Raw genomic sequence first — 19625 nt, 5'->3', positions numbered from 1 at the left:
AACCACAGTGGGGCGGTCAGATTTGGCCTCAATTCCTATTATTGCTCGAGATGTGCCAATGTCGTTGGCTTTGTCAAATAAATGCACCCCATCTCGTCACCAGCGATATGCCATTGAGAAGCCACTTCCGCAGGCGAGTGCACCCTCGGCCAAGATCACAACCTTCACATCCAGAGAATCTCGGATTGCACACCCCGTTACACAGGTGCAGCTGGTGGGTACAGGGGTTGGCAAGAATAGCAATAAGCACAAAGTACCAGCGCCCGTACGTCTGACTCCATCCCATCTGGCTACATTATTCTGTTGGCCACGGTTCGGAAGAGTTGGATTGAAACGACGGGCATCGTGGTCTGCCAACCCCTGTCACGGGTACACTATGCACCGGAACAATGGGACGGAGATTATGGGTTGAACGAGGGTACTCAGCGGTGTGCATGCAGGCCACGGCCCATTCGACGCTCGAAAAAACACAAGTCGGAGTGGTGTAACTGGAATTTTTTTGATCCGATTGGCAAGACTGCATGATAGGACGTTTACGATGGAATGACCTGATGAGGGTATAATGTTTGAGTACCGACATAGCGGAAACAATGCAGGCACATTGTACGCTGGTTCTCGGGATATGAATCTTGAATGAAGTGCTTGTGAGAATAGTTCTATGTATTGATGTGTGAGAGAAAGGAATTCTATGAACCAAAACAATACAAAAATCGCCTTGTTTACGAACTTCCTAACCACACCGACGAGCTGACGAGCATGTGCGAACAAGACGGTCTTAGAAGGGCCGCTCCATACGAGTAATAGGTATACCATACACATCTCTTTTGAGTCTCGACCAAGGGGGCTCGCTGTGCGAACTGCCAGAAACATGGGCGATATGTTCCGCTACTGGGACTCCGCACAACCAGCCTCGTTGGAAACCCTCGCGTCACCAGACGGGCTACATTCGGAAGAGAACACGACGTCTCTCGCTCGGGCAGGATGGTTGAAGGGAGGGAACCCTTCCCAACATGGCGATGACAAACACACATGCATGTCTTCGCGTACTCACAGGAGTGGCAGATCAAACACCGACCTGGATGCGCACTCGTTCAGCCTCATCATCAACCCTCACAAACTATGAATAAACTGGTACGATTTCCCGACCCTTGCAACGCGTCCGGCTGCACCCTCGCCAGAGACTACCAGAGAGACCACCAGATCTCGTGGCTCCCTGGGCTTGAGCCTTGGGGCTGGCTGCGACACCCAGAATCACCGTTCCCTCGAGCTCGAGCTCCGGAGTTTACATCTTGACCAGCCACACGCATCCATGGGACGAGGCCATACCTTAGTCTCGTGGTGTATACCGAATCTCGGTTCATCTTCGATTCCCTGTGGTGGATGCCATGCATGTAGCCGGACGGGGAGCCGCGGATGCATCCGCCACCCAAACACCAAATTCCACCACGCTTCCCCCCTTACAACCAGTTTCGTCGAAGACATATGTCCACTCTTCCCCCATCATCATCGTTCTCCTCCTCAGTGCAGGACGATGGCTCTGCCGTCTCCGCCTGTCGATTTCTTACTCGTAGCTGGAATTCTACCGACTGCAATACTATGACCGATCGCCGCGTCCAGCCACGCACGTCAGGCTGTGCATTCTCAGTTCGAATGTGCGAGTAGCTCTATGAGGCCCAGGGAGAATTCTCTCGACTCAGGCTTTTCGACCCCGCTACGCAAGCCACGGTTATGAGGCCGTCGGTGTGCCATAATCGCTCTCCTCACCTGCTCAGCTCGTCCATTCCACGCCTGTGCACGAAGTCATGTTGGACTCCTGCCTTCCGACCGCCATCCGACCGCCTTCCAACCGCATTTTCCTGCTATGCCAAGGTACCAAGCATTCGGTGGTACCAGACGCTCCGTCTTACCGAGTCAACACGATGTGTACCGTGTCGAACTTGTCATTGGTGCAATGGTCGGTCCTTTGCTAAAGCATGGAAATGCATGGGTATCAGTTGCGAGGTGAGACATGCTGGTATCTCTCAGGCAGCCCCAGACCGACGGAACGGCTATGCTTGTGATTGTGCCCCGTAGATGCAGGATACGAGGTGCTTCCCGCTCATATTGACACTTTCCAATTCCTTCAATCGTTTTTGCCCAGAGACACTTGATATGGGAATTTGCACGGGTGAGAGGACATAGTTCATGATAACTTACAGCGACAGGCGTCAGGTTCGTGTCAGATCGAGCCCACAACAAGATGGCAACATTGTCAACATTCCCTGTCAAACTCGGCGCCGATGATGTATTTATTTACAGGACTTGGCGAGTTAAAGCCCCAACCGACCTGCCAACAGATTTTGATCTGCCATGTTCCAGTAACTTTCGGATAAGATCGACCCACCCTTCGACGAGAGAGATCTCTCCGATCATCTTGGGCTTGACCAAGGAAGAGTGAACAACCCTCTTTCCGACCAACAGCCGGGCACAAGTGGCGCTGTCCCCAGCACCAGAGCTCCCTTTCTCGGTATAGCCTCATGTTCGACTCCAACATGATCTTGACTACATTCAACGGGGACATGGGGCTGTTCCTACTTGCATCTGATATATCACATTTCTCGCGAGAATGGAGCCCAACGCGATTCGGGTACCCTCCCACATTCAAAATCGAGGTGTATGGTGTACGTCGAGCTCTCCCAGGCCAGTGCAAAGTCATATGAATGCATTGACCGGACGACAGTGAAGCTGTCTCAAGTGCTTGAGGATGAGCTCCGCTACAAGTTGAAAGGTGTTTTGTACCACTGTACGTAGACAGACTGGTCAATCTAAACGGTATAAGAACGGCCTCATCTCGCTCCCCATGAAGCAAACATTTCTTCGCCAGCTCGTTTGAACAGATTGCGAAACTCGCCACTCGCTTATTTGGAATGCTATCGATCCCGACTGGATCTTTGACCCCCCGGATTCAGAATACCGTCGTCTAAATCCCTGCATCCTTGCAGGTCAATACGGGCTCCTCGTTGGAGAGCCTTAGCATTTGCCTGAGCGTCATCCTCCAGGACCCAAACAGCAAACGTCGTTACCCGCTTCCCCGTGGGAGCATCGGACATCTTGTGCGATTGGCACATCTCCCCTATGCGTCTGGTGAAAACTATAAAGCCCGATTTCCGCACCTTATACTCTCGCATCTGTGGCGAGGACGTCTGTCTGCAAGGGTGCCACATCTACCGGCCGCTTTCTCCTGACTTGGTCGATCGAAATCAGGAGGAGTGCCCTGACAGAGACGGCAATTACTTAAGTTCCAAAGAACTCTCGGCCTCTTTCTTTCAGAGCGAAAATGCCTCGAGAACAACGGCGGGCTCGGGACGTAAACAGAGACGATGAGCAATACATTATTCTGGTCCAAGATGTGCGGAGATCCAAATAACCAATCCGGGCAGTCTTCTAGCTGACCACCTGCCCAGATACCTCGCCATTGCCGCTGGCAGGAACTCAAAGACATGACTCGCAGTCTTGGAGGCGAACAGAGCTTGAAAGCCGAAGTCTTTGCAACTAGCGACGGAAGTCAATTGGGTCATTGCACTATCAAAGGACGGAGTGCTGCGACTCAAGTATATGGTATGTTGTGGCCTTGGGGACGTCAACGAGAAATGATTCGTGTGCTGATGGACTCCTGACTCGAGCAGAGAACTTTTGTGTTCAGGGCTGGAACGGGAAATGCGTCCGGGTATCACTGGCAGTGCTTGAGAAACCTGGCATATTGAAGACTCTCGAGGGTCCGAGAAAGAGTCGTGGTGCCACAGTCGAAACACGAGTATCTCCCAGTTTTGGCCATCATCCGCCTCCGGCAGGGCTGACCGGAAGTCAAACCGGCTCGTCATGGTATTTTATTCCGCGCGAGCAAACAGGACAGGGGAAAGAGTATCAATCAGCTGACTCAAATACAGTCTACAGGTCTATCCAAACACCTACCAATTTGAGGCGATGAGCAGCCAGAACCAGTTCTACCAGAGACCGACGCCAGCTCGCACAGCCATCGTGCCCTCTCATGCTTCGGCGGGGGCGAGCCGAGCACCCCCTTCTACCCCCGTCGCTCAAGTTTCCCCCTATTCATACCCGACCAGGACAATATCATATCCTACAGTATCAGCTGCGATGACCTACTCGCCGGCACTAGTTGGTGCACACTCGCGACAACACAGTGCAGTAGCGTCGAAGCCTTCAAGTCTAGTGTCTATTGACGCTTCAAGGAGGGACAAGAGTCCCAACACTATCTTGATATCTAGGCTTCCCCCTCAGCAGTCGGAGAAAGAGCTCCGAAGTCTCCTGGAACAATACGGTTCGCTTGTCTACCTCGATATCGGTCCGAAGACGCCCACCACTGAGAAAGCCAAAGGGACAGCCAACGCGAGGTTTGGCTGCGCTGCCGAGGCCGAGGCCGCTGTCCAGGGTCTCAATGGATGTTATCTTGGCGGATGCAAGATCAAACTTCGTCAAGAAAAGCCAGAGAGGACACTGTCATCACGACCCGGTGGAAAGCCGACAATGCCATCTCCAGGCCGAGAGATATCGATTGCCCATCCCACAGCTGTGCAGAGCCCACACGAGGCATTTTATCAGATGACACAAGGCAAGGCCGACCGTGACACCGGCAACACCGGATCTTCGTCACCATTATCTGGTCCTTTGATTGTGGACGGTGCTAGATGTCTCTGTACGGGCGCCGAGGGGGGCTATTCGGCGGAGACGCAGGACGACGATAGCTCTGACGATGACTCGGATAGCAGTGACGAGGGGGAGGAGAAGAATAATGATGATGATGACGATGGTATGTCCCCAGCCCCTCGACCGTTAATTCTTTGCGAATACTGCTTGTGTCTTGTTTGTGCCGTCGTCATTTTTTTGTATTGGTTTCTGTTGTTTCCTCGTTCGGTCGGTCCGACTAACATGGTGCCTTTCCTTTAGTGGCTCGGACGTCGGATCGTGTGAGTGGCATGAAAATGTAGATGAGACGTCTGCTTATAATACGTCTCTTCTTTTGTTGCATGTTGCAGACTGCAAGACCAACTGATCATCTGCCTCTGCGCTCTCGGCGCTCTCAATACTCACAGGGTTTCTTTATCTCTCCTTCTCTCAGCTTGACTTGCCACGGTTCGCTTGCCTGATCAATCACGCCGGTGTGTCTCACGATGAACACGAGGTCGACGATAAGATGGATAGTTTAATGGTTTATTTTCCTTTTCACCACCATCAGAGGAACAAAACACAACCCGTTTCCTATCGTCATGGCACCCTGGGCATGATGAACGAAATCCTTGCCATCCGGACAACAGAACAAACCCATTGGTTGAAGTTTCTGCGGGTACCCGAGTACAGTACGTACAGTACCGCCTCAGAGTCACCCGGGTCGGTGGGTCACCGGTGGAGTGGTGCATTTGCAATATCTGGCTGACTCTGCTGCAATTTTACGAGCGTCTGGACACTCCTTGAGTTGCGTGGCTTTGCTTTTTTATGTTGTCGAGTTTTTTTCTTCTTCTTTTGAGGTCATGCATACATACGGGCTAGTGCTAGTAATACTACCTAGGATCGAGTACACTGTACGCCAGGCAGAGCTAGACGCACCTGTCGTCAAAACGGTACAGGAAGGGTGCATATGCCGGGCGGGATATGGACGACTTACTCGGAACACCGAACACTCACATTCACATTGCCCGCCATACATCAGGGTCAAATGTCGATGTCACGCAACATCTTTTTGTCCAACGCGTGGTCTTTTCAACCGCTCCTTGACGGTTGGGAAGCTGGGGTCTGAACTTGTTTTGTACGTAGGTACCGTACGTCAAAGCACCTAGCTGCGAGCAGTATTTCGGGTGAACAATGAAGTTCGTGATTCTGTTCTAACTACCTACGCAAGTTGGTACAGGGTTGTGTAAGTTTGATTGTAGTTCTTGAAATTTGATTCTACGATGAGAAAGACAAAAGCTCTCGGTGGTTTATCCTCACCGGTTGGTACGTACCTATTGGGTCTAGGTAGGTAGGTAGGTAGGTAGGTAGGTAGGTAGGTAGGTAGGTAGGTAGGTAGGTAGGTAGGTGCTTACAGTAGGTAATTATCTGAGGCAGGCTCGGTACCATCATGGGGACATCCAAGTTGTAACTATGTACCGTAATACACACCTGTGTGTAGTCTACCTACTGTGCCTATCCCGAGGTAACGTACCCATGTACCGACCGACCTACGTATCATATCATGTCATATCCGTATCCAAGGTAGGTGTGTACCACATACGGCTCCATACCTTACTTCATCTCCGGGATGATTCTTCTTTTGTTTCTCAGTTTTGCCTTTCTCTTACCCCGGGGCGCGCAAAGTTTGTCTTCAATGCCCTAGATCATCGGGCTTTTCCTTCTCTTTTGAATTATTACCACCGCGCAAAACCTGGTTTCAACGCCCTGAATCATTCGTCGGCCTTTTTTCCCCCCATGTCTGTTCTTTTGCACACGGCGACTGTGGTTGTGTTGGTCGAGATGAGAACTGACCGGGTCGGCCTCGATCTAATACTCAAAGCACCACGAAAGTCGACAATGTAGACAAAACGATGGTAGCGGCGACGACGAGAGCCGGCGCGCCCCCGAGTAATAAAACAGTAGTGTTGCTGGCAGAAGGCGTCTTGCTCGTTTTGAAAAAGACGCTCCTCAGCGAGGCGGTGGCGGCATTCTTTTGGGCGTCGCCCTTATCGTCGACGCTCCCGACCTGGACGTTCAAGTCGGCGAACCCGGACCCGCATTTGTCGTCTATCTGCGTGGCGCAACCCAGGTACGTCGTGGAGAGGGGCTGGTTGGCGTCCTGCGCGTAGCCGGCGAAGATCTTCATCGTGTCCCGGAGACACTGCGTGCAGTCTGGCGCGCTGGTGCCGGTGCTGGTGTTGGGCATGCTGAGTCCCACGGCGGTGTAGTAGGGGTAGCTGTCGGCCTGGGACGTCGCGTTCGTGATGGCCTCGGTGAAGCAGTACCGGTCCGTCGCGCTGTCGCGGAGGCACGTGGCGCGGTACACGGGCTCGTAGGCCGTCAGCCCGGCGTAGGCTTGCGTCACGGTCGCGACCTGGTTTTTGAAGTCGTCGCCGCACGCCGAGGGGGAGATGAGCTGCGCCGCGAGGTTGGACATGAGGGGCGCGCAGAGGGCCAGCGACGCCGAGCACGCCGCGTCGAGCGTCTGCGTGAGGAGGGTTGCGGACCGCATGGCCCGGAAGAACGAGTTGGAGTTTTGCAGGAGCAGCGACACGGGTTCGCAGGATAGGAAGGTCGCGTTGGAGAGAAAGTTCGAGAAGAAGGGCCCGCAGGTTGTGGACGTGAAGTTTTGGCTCAGCGACGTGTCGAAGGGCGACGGCAGCGGGGTCGTCACGACGGTGACGCTGGGCGAAATGGAGGTCGAGATGACGCTGGGAGCGAGGTTGGTGTCGGTGTCGGTGGCGATGGTGTCGGATGGTGTCGTATCCGCGGGAGACGAGGGTGGCGCGGTGGTTGTAGATGCCGACGAGACTGTTGTCGGAACTACGGTCTCATCATCGTCGTTGTCGTTTTTTCGTTTCTCTACCTGTACTTGTTGTCCTTGGACCTGTGTTGCAGAGAATTGGTTACGTCGAGCAGGACGGTCGGAGCGGTCAATGAGTATTTCTCCTCTGGCTTCGAGCTGTTCAAATAGTGACGGTGACTCGTAGACAAGCGTCTCGCATGGCGTGTCATTTGCTGCCGAGCAAGCTGTCGAGAATGACAAGAGTATTATGATTATTGAAAATGTAAGTAAAAATGGCGAGGGGAGAGCATTCTCCCCTCTCCTCCTCCTCCTCCTCCTTCTCTTCCTCTGTGCTGAGAGGTATGTATCTGAAGCTGTTGACTGAGACATTATGATATTTTGGTCGTGCAGGAAGAATAGTCGGACGATTAATAGCAGACCCGAGTAGCGGACCAAATGAGTGTCGAGTAGGGTTGGGTTCTTGGTTTTTCCAGAGTAACGAACGGCGTCCTGAGCCTTTGGCGAGGACTCAGGACAAGATCAACCACACCAGCCTCGCGAGACCAGGATGTGCTCGTTGCCTTCACATCGACGATGACACCCCGCGGATGAGCATATGCATATGCCTACGCTGTCGTTGATATCCCAGGTAGACCTCTGTGAAATGGCGTTCTGGCTGGTCGTCGCCGACGTCAGGATCGGTTGCAGAGTGATATGCAGTCGATCACTCCCAATATGGGTTGCTGGCAAAGAGATACTTGTACTCCTAGACAAACTAGCAGCACGTGTCGGATCCCTGGTGTTGATCCTAATTGATCTTCCTCCACACCAGGGTGGATTCTACTGGCAAGGACCGGGGTTTCAGGGTGGTGAAAGGCCGTTGTCGCTTAGAGATCCTTGGGTAACAATAGTCCGTACAGAATATGTCTCGCGCCTCAAGAGGATTCCGCGTTTGAAATACAGGAGGACCGTGGGACGACTTTCGCTGGGGCTGAAGCTGACAGCAGACTGAACAAAGACAAAGTCTGTTGAGAAGAACTGGAATGGTTGCCATATGGAGTCCTTCCTCAATGCGGTCTTGGGAAAATCGATGGCCAGAGCATAGCGAGATATGCCCATGTCCCTCAACTTCGTGAGTCGTGTTAGTTTGCGCCTCCAGCGCCAATTTACGAGACTAGAGAAACTCAGCGACACGAGGATCGTACCAGTCAGCGACAGGAAATGAGCGACCCAAGGGATGAGTCGTTGTTGATACTCCACCAGATTCCTCCTCTGCTGGTATGCATGATGGAGCCGGACCCCAAATTCCTGAGGTTTTGCAACTTGGTTCGAACTCGTGGACGCCGTGGCGCTTTGGTGGCGTTCCGGGCCTTTCCAGACAAAGACTGTCCCCCCGGAGAAGATTTTCGCGCATGGAGTCGAGGCGTTGGAGAATGGGTTGCTTACTCGGAGCAATAAAATATGCATCATGAGACTCGAATGTGCGTTCTTACGCTGTGGAGGACTCTGAACCAATCCTTTGCTCCAAGGAGGGAATGCCCAATCTTCCGCCGCGATTCGACTTTGGTCATTGTCCTGTCCGCCGGCGGCTGTGTTCAGAAATTGTGAAATGGTGTCGAGGGTTGGCCTTCTTCTCCCGCCAGCTAGGGTTGACGCAGGCGACAACTTGCTCCGAACAGGCCATAGTGCTGATCTCGCCTACGGCACCCGCGACGGGACCGGGAGTCTGGCAAGGATATCAACCATGAATCCGTGATAATCGGTGACCAGGGTGCAAGGATTGATAATTTTACACGCGAGCATTGCTAAGCCTCGTTGGTGGCCAAGATTCGATAGTGCCGGGCGCCGACTCGTTGTTCAGAGTCAGGGGCAGCATCTTCACCCAGACAAGGTCCTGCACTACATGCCGGGTGGGTTACTGATGGAGACGCACCCCTGTAAAGGCCACGCATATCCAGACGATAGAACAGGGGACCCTCTGCTGCGACTCGAGCACGAAGAGTTTGTCGAGAGTCTAGACCTCTGGACCAACGTGTCCACTCTTGTTGCTGCTTCGCCGTACGATGATTGAGATAGCATAATACGGAGTACCAGTGACCACAGTCTGTGCAGTTCAGTAAGCGCTTACGGCCTCGTCAAAACACACACGCGCGTCATTGTCCTGCTTGACCATCTGCTTGTAATAGGTGGTAGAGAAGCGCTGCAAAAACGACACCATGGCCCAAAACGAAGCCAATGTTACTTTCTCATCAGTTCAATCTCTACGACAGCAAGTCATCAACTAGAAACCTATGGGAACAAGCTCAGGCATCAATTCGTTCGTCAAATCAATCATCAACCAGCACTCCGTAACGAGACTGGCAATCTTAGCTACGTCGCCTATCACCACCGACCGTGAGAGGTGCTATGATTTCCTCCGCTTCATGTTGCTGGCGACGCATCTTAGCATCTTTCTCCTGTAGACACCTCGTAAAGCCCATGTTGGCCCAGCCCCCAAGCCGACTGAAGAATACTCTTCCAGCCGGGTGTTGTCTGATGCGATCTAGAAGTGTCCCAACCGCAATCCTCACTCGTTGGTCTTCGTGCCACAGTCCGAGGCCAACGTAGAAAAGTCCGGCTTCCGACATAGGAGCCTTTTCCAACAGTTCGAGAATACTCTCATAGTCCGTACAGTAGGCCTCAAGTGCAAGGTAAATCGCCCCGGCTTCTGTCGGCGTCAGGCGTAGCATCCGTAGCTTGGACAGCGAATGATAGAGATCCACATACGGTTTGACCGGTTCTCTGGCGAGCATGTTGGTCATGCTGACCGGTGAGGTCGGAGACATCGAATCTTGCGAATGAGTTGCTAGGTCAAGGATAAAGGAGTGATACGAACGTGTATTTCTCCATCCTTCAATTCTGGCCGCCGAAGCTGCAAGCTCTCGCGTCTTTGCGTCCTCAGTAGACCACACATAGCCGTGGCCCTTTAGGTTCTGACTGGACGTGCTGAGCGACATTCGTCGTGGGGTGGCAGTGGCAGATGAAGGTGTCTCAACCTTATCAACCTCGGTTGGAGGAAGCGCGCTCAAACTGCTCGCTCCATATACGGTCTCCTCGAATGCGGCTGCGATGCGAGTGAATTTGGTAATGTACGCACGAAATTTAGCCCGGACAATCGATTCCCCCGCTCGGGATGCGATGCTTCGCGTGATGTCTTCCATAAAATGGATGTCGCCAGTGGCATCAGCGTGCAGTGCATCCTTTTGGCTGAGGACTGCGTGGCCGTGCTGCTGGAAATATGTGGTGCCCTCAGTCACTGGAGCCGCTTCGATACACGATGAAATCTTCATTCTGCCTGACGGAAGGTCGCACAGTAGGTCCCACCATTCAGGATGATAAGAAAAGGCAGGGTTGGTAACTCCTGCTATGAAGCCTGGTACCTTCAGTAACTCATCAATCTTTGTGAGATCCGTGTAGGGGAATGCATGTCGTGTGAAGCCCCGAAGGATACCTCCTGATGCGAGAGCACAGGCCGCTAGTACCGCTTCTGCCACCTCGCCAGAAGGTCGATTATGTCCGAGGAAGATGACCCGTTTCTGAGTCAACATGGCGTTGATTAGTACGATGATCGGGTGAGTATATGCACCCGAGGTCGTGAGATGAGGGTGCAACGCGAAAGGTTGGGGTTGTGAGAGGTGAGGTCCTCCGAAGATCTGCACCAGCTTGACTAAAGAGAAATCTCCCACTGTCTCTGGAGATAATGCAGTGGGGATCTTGACAGGTACTGGAATGCCATTATACACTATTTTCGATTCGAACTCATGGGTATCGCGCGGAACAGTGTACTTGGGTTCGAATTTGGTCGGAGATTCCGGCGCCTCATTGACCTTGCCCAAAGCTTCATCGGCGAGTCGCTGTGAGATCATCTGTTCAAACTTTTCCACAAACATATCTTTGGTGTCGCTTGCTTGTAGGATATGCCGTTCAAGGACTGACAGTCGCGGCATCAAGGACAGATCCATCGCGTTGAGGGCATTGTATAACAGCTCTAGCGTATCAGGTATTGGTGACTTGAAATAGTCCTCCAGAGCCAGCAAAAGGAGCGGCTTGTATATGTGCAGGAATGAATGTCTCGTGCAGATAGCCATGGCCTTGACTACAGCACCTCGTTTGACGGTGCTGTCTTGCTTCGTGTTGACCAGGTTCAAAACATACATCAGAGGAGGGTTGTCTATACCGCCAGTATCGCTTTCGTCACTGCTGGACTCGTCGTCATAGTCCTCGGTAACCCCCGCTGCAGCCATCTCTTCTCGGAGACGCCTTTTGGCTGCTCTTTGTTGCCTCCTTGCGTCTTTCTCGGCTACATCCTCCTCACTCTCACCAGTGTCTTTGTGGAGGAAGAACATAGTCCAGTCCTGCTGTCGGACATGTGTTTGATCCGGCAACATCAGCTCTGCCAACATGTTCTCATCGGGGCTGATTGCGCCAGGAAACTGGTGTTCCATTATCGGCCCACGGTCGATATCGAAAGACGCGACCAAGATATACTCGACATGAGGCTCGCTGGAATGCAGGGGATATTGTGACTTGAGCCGCTTCTTGGGACGATAAGGTCCATCTTCTGGCACCGTAGAAACCCTCTGCGACGACCGGTAAGACCCACGAGGCGAAGGAGGGAGTAAAGAGCTCTGCGAAGAGACTTTGTAGTGCGAAGGCGCATGGGAAACGGTTGACTTGTGGGAGCCCGTAGTGGAGGACGCAGATCTTCGGCTGTCCGAGAACGCATGGGAAGGGTGTGGACGGTACGCAACGGTCTCAGCCATTGGCCGCGGTTGAAATGGTTTGGCAAGTCAATAGTCAGCCTGTCGAAGAGGCAGTGACTCAAGGTAGATAAATGGTAAGCCAGCGCAGCTGGAAGAATCGAGAACACAGTGGGAGGCTTTCTCGGCGCCGGGGTTGTGTGTGCTCAGAGGAAGATGGCCAAATGCGGTCGAGAAGCTAGCCGTCAAGGTTATTTCGAGGTGCATCAAGCGATCCTTATCGAGCATCATCCACGCTGAAGTTCCGCTCTTCAATCCTTGCCGCGCCCTTCTTGAAGATGCAACATTTGCTGAATGAGACCCATGCATGAAGAGTCCTGCCCATTGTCACAAGTTAACAGTTACCGTATGGCTCTGGGCGCCCCTGAGATCGGCATTGAGGGGCCGCCTTTTAGGCTCCTAGCGTCCGCACTGATTGGAGTCAGACAGCATTAAGCTTAGTCTTTATTATTCGCCAGACTTGCCCGTAGAAGGCCACGGCACATGGGTTGGCCCGATGCTATGACAACCGCCTGTAAACAAGATGAGCGGGCGATCCAGCACCTGCACGCTGCTGGGAACAATGGAATAGGATAACAGCCACCGTAACACTTGAGAACCATCGACTTCGCATCTTGTAGCCGAATTTGCCTGGACTCTGTGGCAGTATTGTCTACACCTTCGCGAGTTTCAACCACGGAAAGTTGCAACTCTCCTCTTTGCTTGCCTGGTGAGCCTCGGTCGATCATCTAAACAAAGGCACAGATCCGCCTGTGCTGATCAAACATCTGTCATGGTAAGTGGCAACGAACTCAGTCCAGCCAAAACCATGGTCTGTGATTCTAACATATAACAATCAGGCTTCTTACAAGTCCACATTCAATTCTCCTCGTTCTTCTCCCTTTCGCCGTCCTGCTTCGCCAGGGTCTCCAACTATTGCCACTGGAAGACCGAATACTCCTCCAACAAACAGAAGTGGCGCATCTCCCATGACCTCTCCGTCCAAGCTCAAGCATGCATACACCGTGTCGGAAGAGGAGGAGGAAGAGGAGCCAATTTCAACGCCGTCCAAAACTAAGACCGACTCTATGCCATACAGAAGGGCGCAGACGGAACCTCCTCCATCACCTACAGCACACCGACTACCATCATCTCCCAGCAAACGTGACAACAGTCCGATGATGGTCCCGTCCTCGTTCTCTAGAGAATCTCGGAGAGTTGTCTCGAATGGTCTCTCCCAGAACGATAACCTCTCCAAACTTCCACCACAACTCCTCCACAATATGCGCGAGTCGTTTTCGGTACTTGACTCCAACTCCAACGGAAGCATTGACGCGGCTTCGGTGGCCGAAACACTCCAATCTTTAGGTCTACATGAGAGTAATCTCTCGCAATTCTTCCCGCCCGGGCAACCTCAACAGCTCTCACTACCTCAGTACCTCAATCAACTCGCAAACATTCTTGTCGGGCTGTCTCCTCAGCAAGAACTGCTCAACGCGTTCTCCGCCTTTGATGATGATGATAGTGGACAGATTGATGTTGCAGAACTTCGCTCAGCACTACAGAATACAGTTCCAGATCCAGGCGAGCGTCCTTTAAGCGAGAGAGATATTGACCGAGCCATGGAAGGTTTTACGGGCAGAAGGATTCTAGGGAAGAATGTGATCGGTATTGCTGGTGTCCGGGGTCTCAATACCCCCGCTCCAAAGAAAGGTGGTGATGTGTTTCGATACCAAGAATTTGTAGCGAACTTGACCGGAGGTCCTGCCACAGAACAGGTCCAGGGGGTTCATTGACGATACTGGGCTCTACTGAATGTCTTTATGTCAGGGCGTCAGCCGGAGTTGATAGTTGTTTTTATGATCAATACGAATGCTTTATAGGATATAGAGAGACAAGAAGCTTCGAACTGTTTCTTCATCTCACTGCTTTTATTAACTTTAAAACATACGGACATAGACACTCGACTGCCCTTCGCCCAGTGGGCATCCTCCACCTCGACGACACACGTGTTCCGGGTGAAAACAAATGATCCGCAGTTGAATTCTCTACGGCGGAACACTGACTGCGATGTGGCCTCTTCTCCACATGGGACCTTGTATAGATGGGACGAATACATCGCCAGGCTGCGTGATTGCTTTGGCATAGCCATCATCAACCGGCAACCAGTTCTGCAGGCTCATAATAACATTTTCATTGCTGGCGTTTGTCTCTGTGCATTCTCGGGTACGCTCAAGTCGCACCTTTGGATCCAACGCGAACCCTGTCAAGCCGCACAAGCACCTACGCATACTACTACACGCCTCAACGTTCTGCGATTCTTCCTAAGAATATCCTCCGACTCACGTTCCTCAACTGCCTAAATTGCTAGAACTGCCGTAATGAGGGTGCAATGATCATATCCATATCCCTCGATGAGCTCGCCCAGAGATGAGGGCGAGAATCCCACCAGTCAGAACAAGGAAGAGGAAGAGGCGCATTCGGACGGAGGAGCTGTTGATGTCACAGATGCGGACGTTCCAGACATAGAAAACGAAGACCCTGAGGTTGACAAAGAGACTCCAGGGCAGTATCGACTGCAGGAAGACAATCACCGCCTCCAAGACGAAGAGACAGCGAGCGTCCTCGGACCCAACAGCGTAGATGGCGTGGTACCCTTCCCCGGCGAAGATGATGTCCGAAGCACAGATGACACCGTATCAACGCCGTATGATTCCCGTTCTGTTCAAGAATCGGTCTTGTCGTCGCCTCGCAGCGGAACCCCGTCGCTCCGCAGTCCGGCTCGACGAGGCAGTCCTTCACTTGCGCATCGGCCATTCGACACGAGATTTCAGTCCCGACTATCAGGCTCCCATCTGTCACCCCTCCGCTCAAGCTCACCAGGCTTCCTGGGCGCACATTCGCGTCATTCATCCCTTACGAGCTTTGTAGGTCTGGAAAGCTCGTCAGAGTTCGACGAATCTAGCAGTCCGTGGGATGTCATACGCTGGAACAGATACAAACGTATAACAGGACAGACGTTCTCGGAAATTGGGAGAAGAAACTTTGGGAATCCCACTTGCCTGGCTGTGGCAGATCAAGTCGTCATAGGCACATCTAAGGGCATCGTCCTGGTATTTGATCACCAGCAAAATCATAAAGCCATCATTGGCAGCGGTACCAAGGCATCAGAGAGTGGTGCAGTCACAGCACTTGCCATCTCTGCAGACCACACGACCATCGCCGTGGGACATACCACTGGACACATTTTCACCTGGGAGCTAGCCAGATCATCTCGACCCTTCCTTCATATCCTGCCAATCGATAATTCACTTCCACAAGGAAGACGTGGAGATGGGCACATAATCGGCAGTACTGTTCTCCATATCGGCTTCCTTGGGTATCGGCATACTGCACTCGTTTCCGCTGATGACAAAGGCATGGCCTTTTCGCATCTTGCTACGCGAGGCATGGGCGCTGTTAGCCGTGTGGTGCGCACAGCACGAATCTTGGGACGATATCCAGAGGTTGTGACGCGGACAACAAAGCCACTGAAGAAAAGCTCTGTTCTCGCTTTCTCTCCTCTGCCTCTGGGGAACATTGAGCAGCGGAGTGATAACCTAGGGTTGGTGGCCATGCTGACCCCCTATCTGCTGGTTATAGTTTCCACAACGCCAGTGGCACAAACCCAACATAAAGCGGCTCGGCCAAAGGAGGTGGCTGCACATAGCGCAATGACTGCTGCTCTTGCTTGGTTTCCGGCTATCAAATTGAAAGGTGAGGAGTCCCGTACCTCTAGGACCAAACTAGTTTACGCTTGGTCAAATATAATCACCGTTCTTGAAGTCCATGAAGCGCCCCCTGAAGAGGGGGATAGCAAGGACAAGCCTCCAGAATTGCAATTCCTAGCCAGAAGTCGATATCAAACCGAGGAGGCGGTGGTAGCGGTACAATGGCTCAACAGATCGGTCATAGCCGTCCTGACCATTACTCAACAACTACTCATTATCGAGGATCACACAATGCATGTAACTGAGTCTTTCGACCTTCTCAAGAAGAATATTTATCATACCGACCTATACTCCCAACAACTGCAGGCCATTATTGAATCCCTGGATGAAGAGGACACTTCAATGCATGGCGTAGTAGCGGACGCTTTTCATATGAGCTTTCGAGTTTATAAAGGGAGGCTTTTTCTCCTGGGCTTCAATGATATCTGGACAGGCGTTTTGACAAATTGGGCAGACCGTTTATTGGCTCTGATGAATGTTGGGGACTTTATAGGAGCAATCCGACTGGCAACCAAGTACTATCTCGGTGAAGGTGAGAAAGCAACAATAGGCTTACCCGAAGACGACGGGCTTCGGGCACCTTTAGTTCAGGAGAAGCTCATCGAAATGATGACAGCCTCTCTGAAATATGCCTTTGGTAAAAACCAACAAGCCGGCAACGAGCCGATCGAAAAGCCCCAGATGATTGAATTGGCTGATGCATGTATCAAGGCTTGCTTGACCATGGAGGACCAAGACTTTCTCTTTGAAGAAGTCTTTTCCTGGTACGATGACAACGATCATGGTCCATTGTTTGTGGACATATTGGAGCCACACATCCTGAATGTGAAGGTTGTGTCCATACCGCCGCCTGCTTTGAAAACTTTGATCGACCACTTCGCTATCACACATACGCCGTCCGCACTGGAAGAAATCATCTGTATGCTAGATACTTCGACGATGGACATTGACCAAGTCACCGGCCTTTGCAAAAGGTACAATCTCTACGACGCGTATATCTACGTTTGGACAACGGCACTGCACGATTATGAGAGCATGTTGACATTGCTGCTGGATTTTGCCGATTCTGCAAATGAGGCCAATCAACCGAACGGGAATATGGCTGATCGATATACTACAGCGCAAAAGCTTTTCCCCTACATATCATTCATCTTGACAAGTCGCGTTTATCCTACGGGTGCTGCTATGGACGAAAACGAGGCAACGCTCGCAAAAGGTCAGATATATGACTACTTCTTCTCTGGCAATAACAAGCATCGCGGACCAACACTAAAGCGGACGACTAGCTCGTTCGCGACCCTTTCGCGCATTCTGCATTTCGATGCAGCGAGTTTCATTGCGGCTCTCAACGAGGCTTTTGAGGACAGTTTTCTGAATACCAGTGACGACGATGGATCAGCCCTATTGAGCCTACGGCAGCCTTCCACCTCACGAATATACACACGCCAGTACGTGGTTCGCGTCATGCTAGAAGTGATGTCCTCCGGTTTCGAGCCCGAAGACACAATTTATCTCGATATGTTCATTGCGCGAAATCTGGCTAAATATCCTCAATACATGGTTCTCTCGGGCACTGTTCTCCAAGAGGTGTTTAATCGACTGTGCCAATACCCCGAGGAAGATATGCGGGAAGATGCACAATTGAGTGTGGAATACCTTTTGTCTGTATTCCAACCTCCAAACGCTCTCGATCTCGTGTCACTCTTGCGAGAGGCGAGATTCTACCGTGTTTTGAAGGCGGTGTTCAAGCAAGAAGGCAGGTATGCTGAGATGATTCAGACATATTTCCTAGACGAATATGATCAGGAAGCTGTCTATTCTGCGCTGAGCGACTGTCTACGGCCCAGCTCCAATCTTGATGAAGAGCAACGCAAGGAAGTGCGGTCAGCAATGGAACAGCACGCAGCTGACCTGGTGGGGATTGATATACAGAAAACGGCCACGGTGGTCAATGAAGTTGCCCCTGACCTACACAACCTATTCCTAAGGGTTCTGGCGAACGATCAGTATGGACAATACGAGTACCTCAAATTCATCCTTGAGCCAGAAGAAGATCACCACAGGCATGCATCGACAGCGACAAAGCGGCTTCAAGATAGCTACATGTTAGAGTTGTATGTCAAACTTCTCTGTCAATTCGACCCTTCACATGTGCGGGAATACCTCGAGCACGTTCAAGGTGACCTTCGACTCGATGAAGTCTTACCTACAATGGAAGAAAGCGGAATTATCGATGCTGTCGTCGTCTTGCAAGCTCGCGACGGCCGCTTTCGGGAAGCAATGGATCGCTTGGTCCGGCATTTATCCTTGTTGGGTGAGACACTCAAGGCCGCCACCTCTCGCTTATCCTCAAGCCGGGAAAATGGCGATGGAGATGACGGTGCTAGCATACGTCGTCCAGTCACGGGCATACTTGAGAACATCCAAAATTACACACTTGTGGGTGTATGGTTATGTCGTGAACAAGTGAAGAATTCGCCTCGTCAAAGAGTTTCAAAGTCTCCTGGTCGGTTCCCAAATCCAACAACCCCACTGACGTTCGAAGAGACGTTGTGGCTCGATCTTATGCTTGCCGTGGTCTCCATTGCAAGAGGTAACACCATCACGTCGATCTCACGAATGTCCATGAATGGCGCCCAGAACGATGAGGTTGACAACGACGACGACGATCGGGTCGAAATTACAACGTCATTGCGTGGAACGATCCAATCTGTCTTCACGGCTCTCTTAGCGAACACAACATCGAAGCGCGACCTTGGCAAGTCTTCCAGGGGATCTCACGATTCTAGTCGAGACATGACATTTCTTCGAATACTGCGAGCATTCCTCACCCAGGCGGCACAGACATCGCCATCTCTTTCTGAGCTCCGTTCTGTACTGGCCAGTATCTTCTCAGCGTACGCTTATGAAGAGTCTTTACTCGCCCTGTCCAACTCGATGCTTGATAAAGACCTTTTTGTACAGCTTGAGCATATTGACAAGCTACGGCACCGCGGATGGAGGCCTCGCGGGCAGATTTGTGAAGTTTGCAGACGACGCGTCTGGGGCCCTGGTATCGGGATGAACTCCAACGTATGGGAACAATGGACAGCAAGAGAAGAATCAAGAAGGGCCAGACGCTTGAGAAAGCCAAGTGTTGAGGATCTGTCGGGAGATGGAGGTGGAGACGTCGGAAGAGGCAAAGGTAAAGCTACTCGACGTGAACGGGGCGATAGTGATGCCGTTGCTTCTGGTGGCGGTAGAGGTAGTGATGTGGCCTCTGTAACAGGACCAGGGCCGATTGTGATATTTTCATGCCGACATCTATATCACAGGAGTTGTTTGCACCAGGATCAAAGCCAAGTCGTCCCATCAGAGCAAGGGCCTGGGGTTTTGGGAGATGAGGCGCCTGACTTGGTTTGTCCTGCTTGTGCGTAGATTTTAAATAGACGATTGAAGGACGTCTCCCTGCTACTGCCCGCCCATTGCCTGCCGATATACCTGACACGGACACTTGATCATCCTGTCGTATTTGGAACCGCTTTTGGCCTTTCCCAATTTTGTAGACAGACCATCCCTCTCAGCACCATTTCATCTTCGAGTACCAAG

At 52.0% G+C, this 19625-nt stretch overlaps 5 protein-coding genes across 5 annotated transcripts; 3 read left to right on the top strand and 2 right to left on the bottom strand.

Moving 5' to 3' along the window:
* Nucleotides 1-3316: 3316 nt before the first annotated feature.
* On the top strand, nt 3317-4985 carry PV08_01851 (uncharacterized protein; the record flags this gene model as incomplete). The annotated part of the gene is made up of 5 exons (XM_016376211.1): nt 3317-3388; nt 3444-3597; nt 3666-3861; nt 3927-4807; nt 4945-4985. The coding sequence occupies 5 exons, from the start codon at nt 3317-3319 to the stop codon at nt 4983-4985; spliced, it is 1344 nt and encodes a 447-aa protein (XP_016241487.1).
* Nucleotides 4986-6538: 1553 nt separating this feature from the next.
* Nucleotides 6539-7879, bottom strand: PV08_01850 (uncharacterized protein; the record flags this gene model as incomplete). Its single annotated transcript, XM_016376210.1, has 1 exon — nt 6539-7879. One exon carries the CDS (start codon nt 7877-7879, stop codon nt 6539-6541), a length of 1341 nt encoding a protein of 446 aa, XP_016241486.1.
* A 1976-nt stretch (nt 7880-9855) lies between these two features.
* PV08_01849 (uncharacterized protein) lies at nt 9856-12291 on the bottom strand (the record flags this gene model as incomplete). Its single annotated transcript, XM_016376209.1, has 1 exon — nt 9856-12291. One exon carries the CDS (start codon nt 12289-12291, stop codon nt 9856-9858), a length of 2436 nt encoding a protein of 811 aa, XP_016241485.1.
* Nucleotides 12292-13060: 769 nt separating this feature from the next.
* PV08_01848 (uncharacterized protein) lies at nt 13061-14063 on the top strand (the record flags this gene model as incomplete). The annotated part of the gene is made up of 2 exons (XM_016376208.1): nt 13061-13063; nt 13128-14063. The coding sequence occupies 2 exons, from the start codon at nt 13061-13063 to the stop codon at nt 14061-14063; spliced, it is 939 nt and encodes a 312-aa protein (XP_016241484.1).
* Nucleotides 14064-14681: 618 nt separating this feature from the next.
* On the top strand, nt 14682-19454 carry PV08_01847 (uncharacterized protein; the record flags this gene model as incomplete). Its single annotated transcript, XM_016376207.1, has 1 exon — nt 14682-19454. One exon carries the CDS (start codon nt 14682-14684, stop codon nt 19452-19454), a length of 4773 nt encoding a protein of 1590 aa, XP_016241483.1.
* Nucleotides 19455-19625: the final 171 nt, after the last annotated feature.

The sequence above is a fragment of the Exophiala spinifera genome (assembly GCF_000836115.1).
Source record: "Exophiala spinifera strain CBS 89968 unplaced genomic scaffold supercont1.1, whole genome shotgun sequence".
NCBI lineage: Eukaryota > Fungi > Ascomycota > Eurotiomycetes > Chaetothyriales > Herpotrichiellaceae > Exophiala > Exophiala spinifera.
Note: the sequence above shows the minus strand (reverse complement) of the source record. Positions and strands in the feature narration are given on the sequence as shown.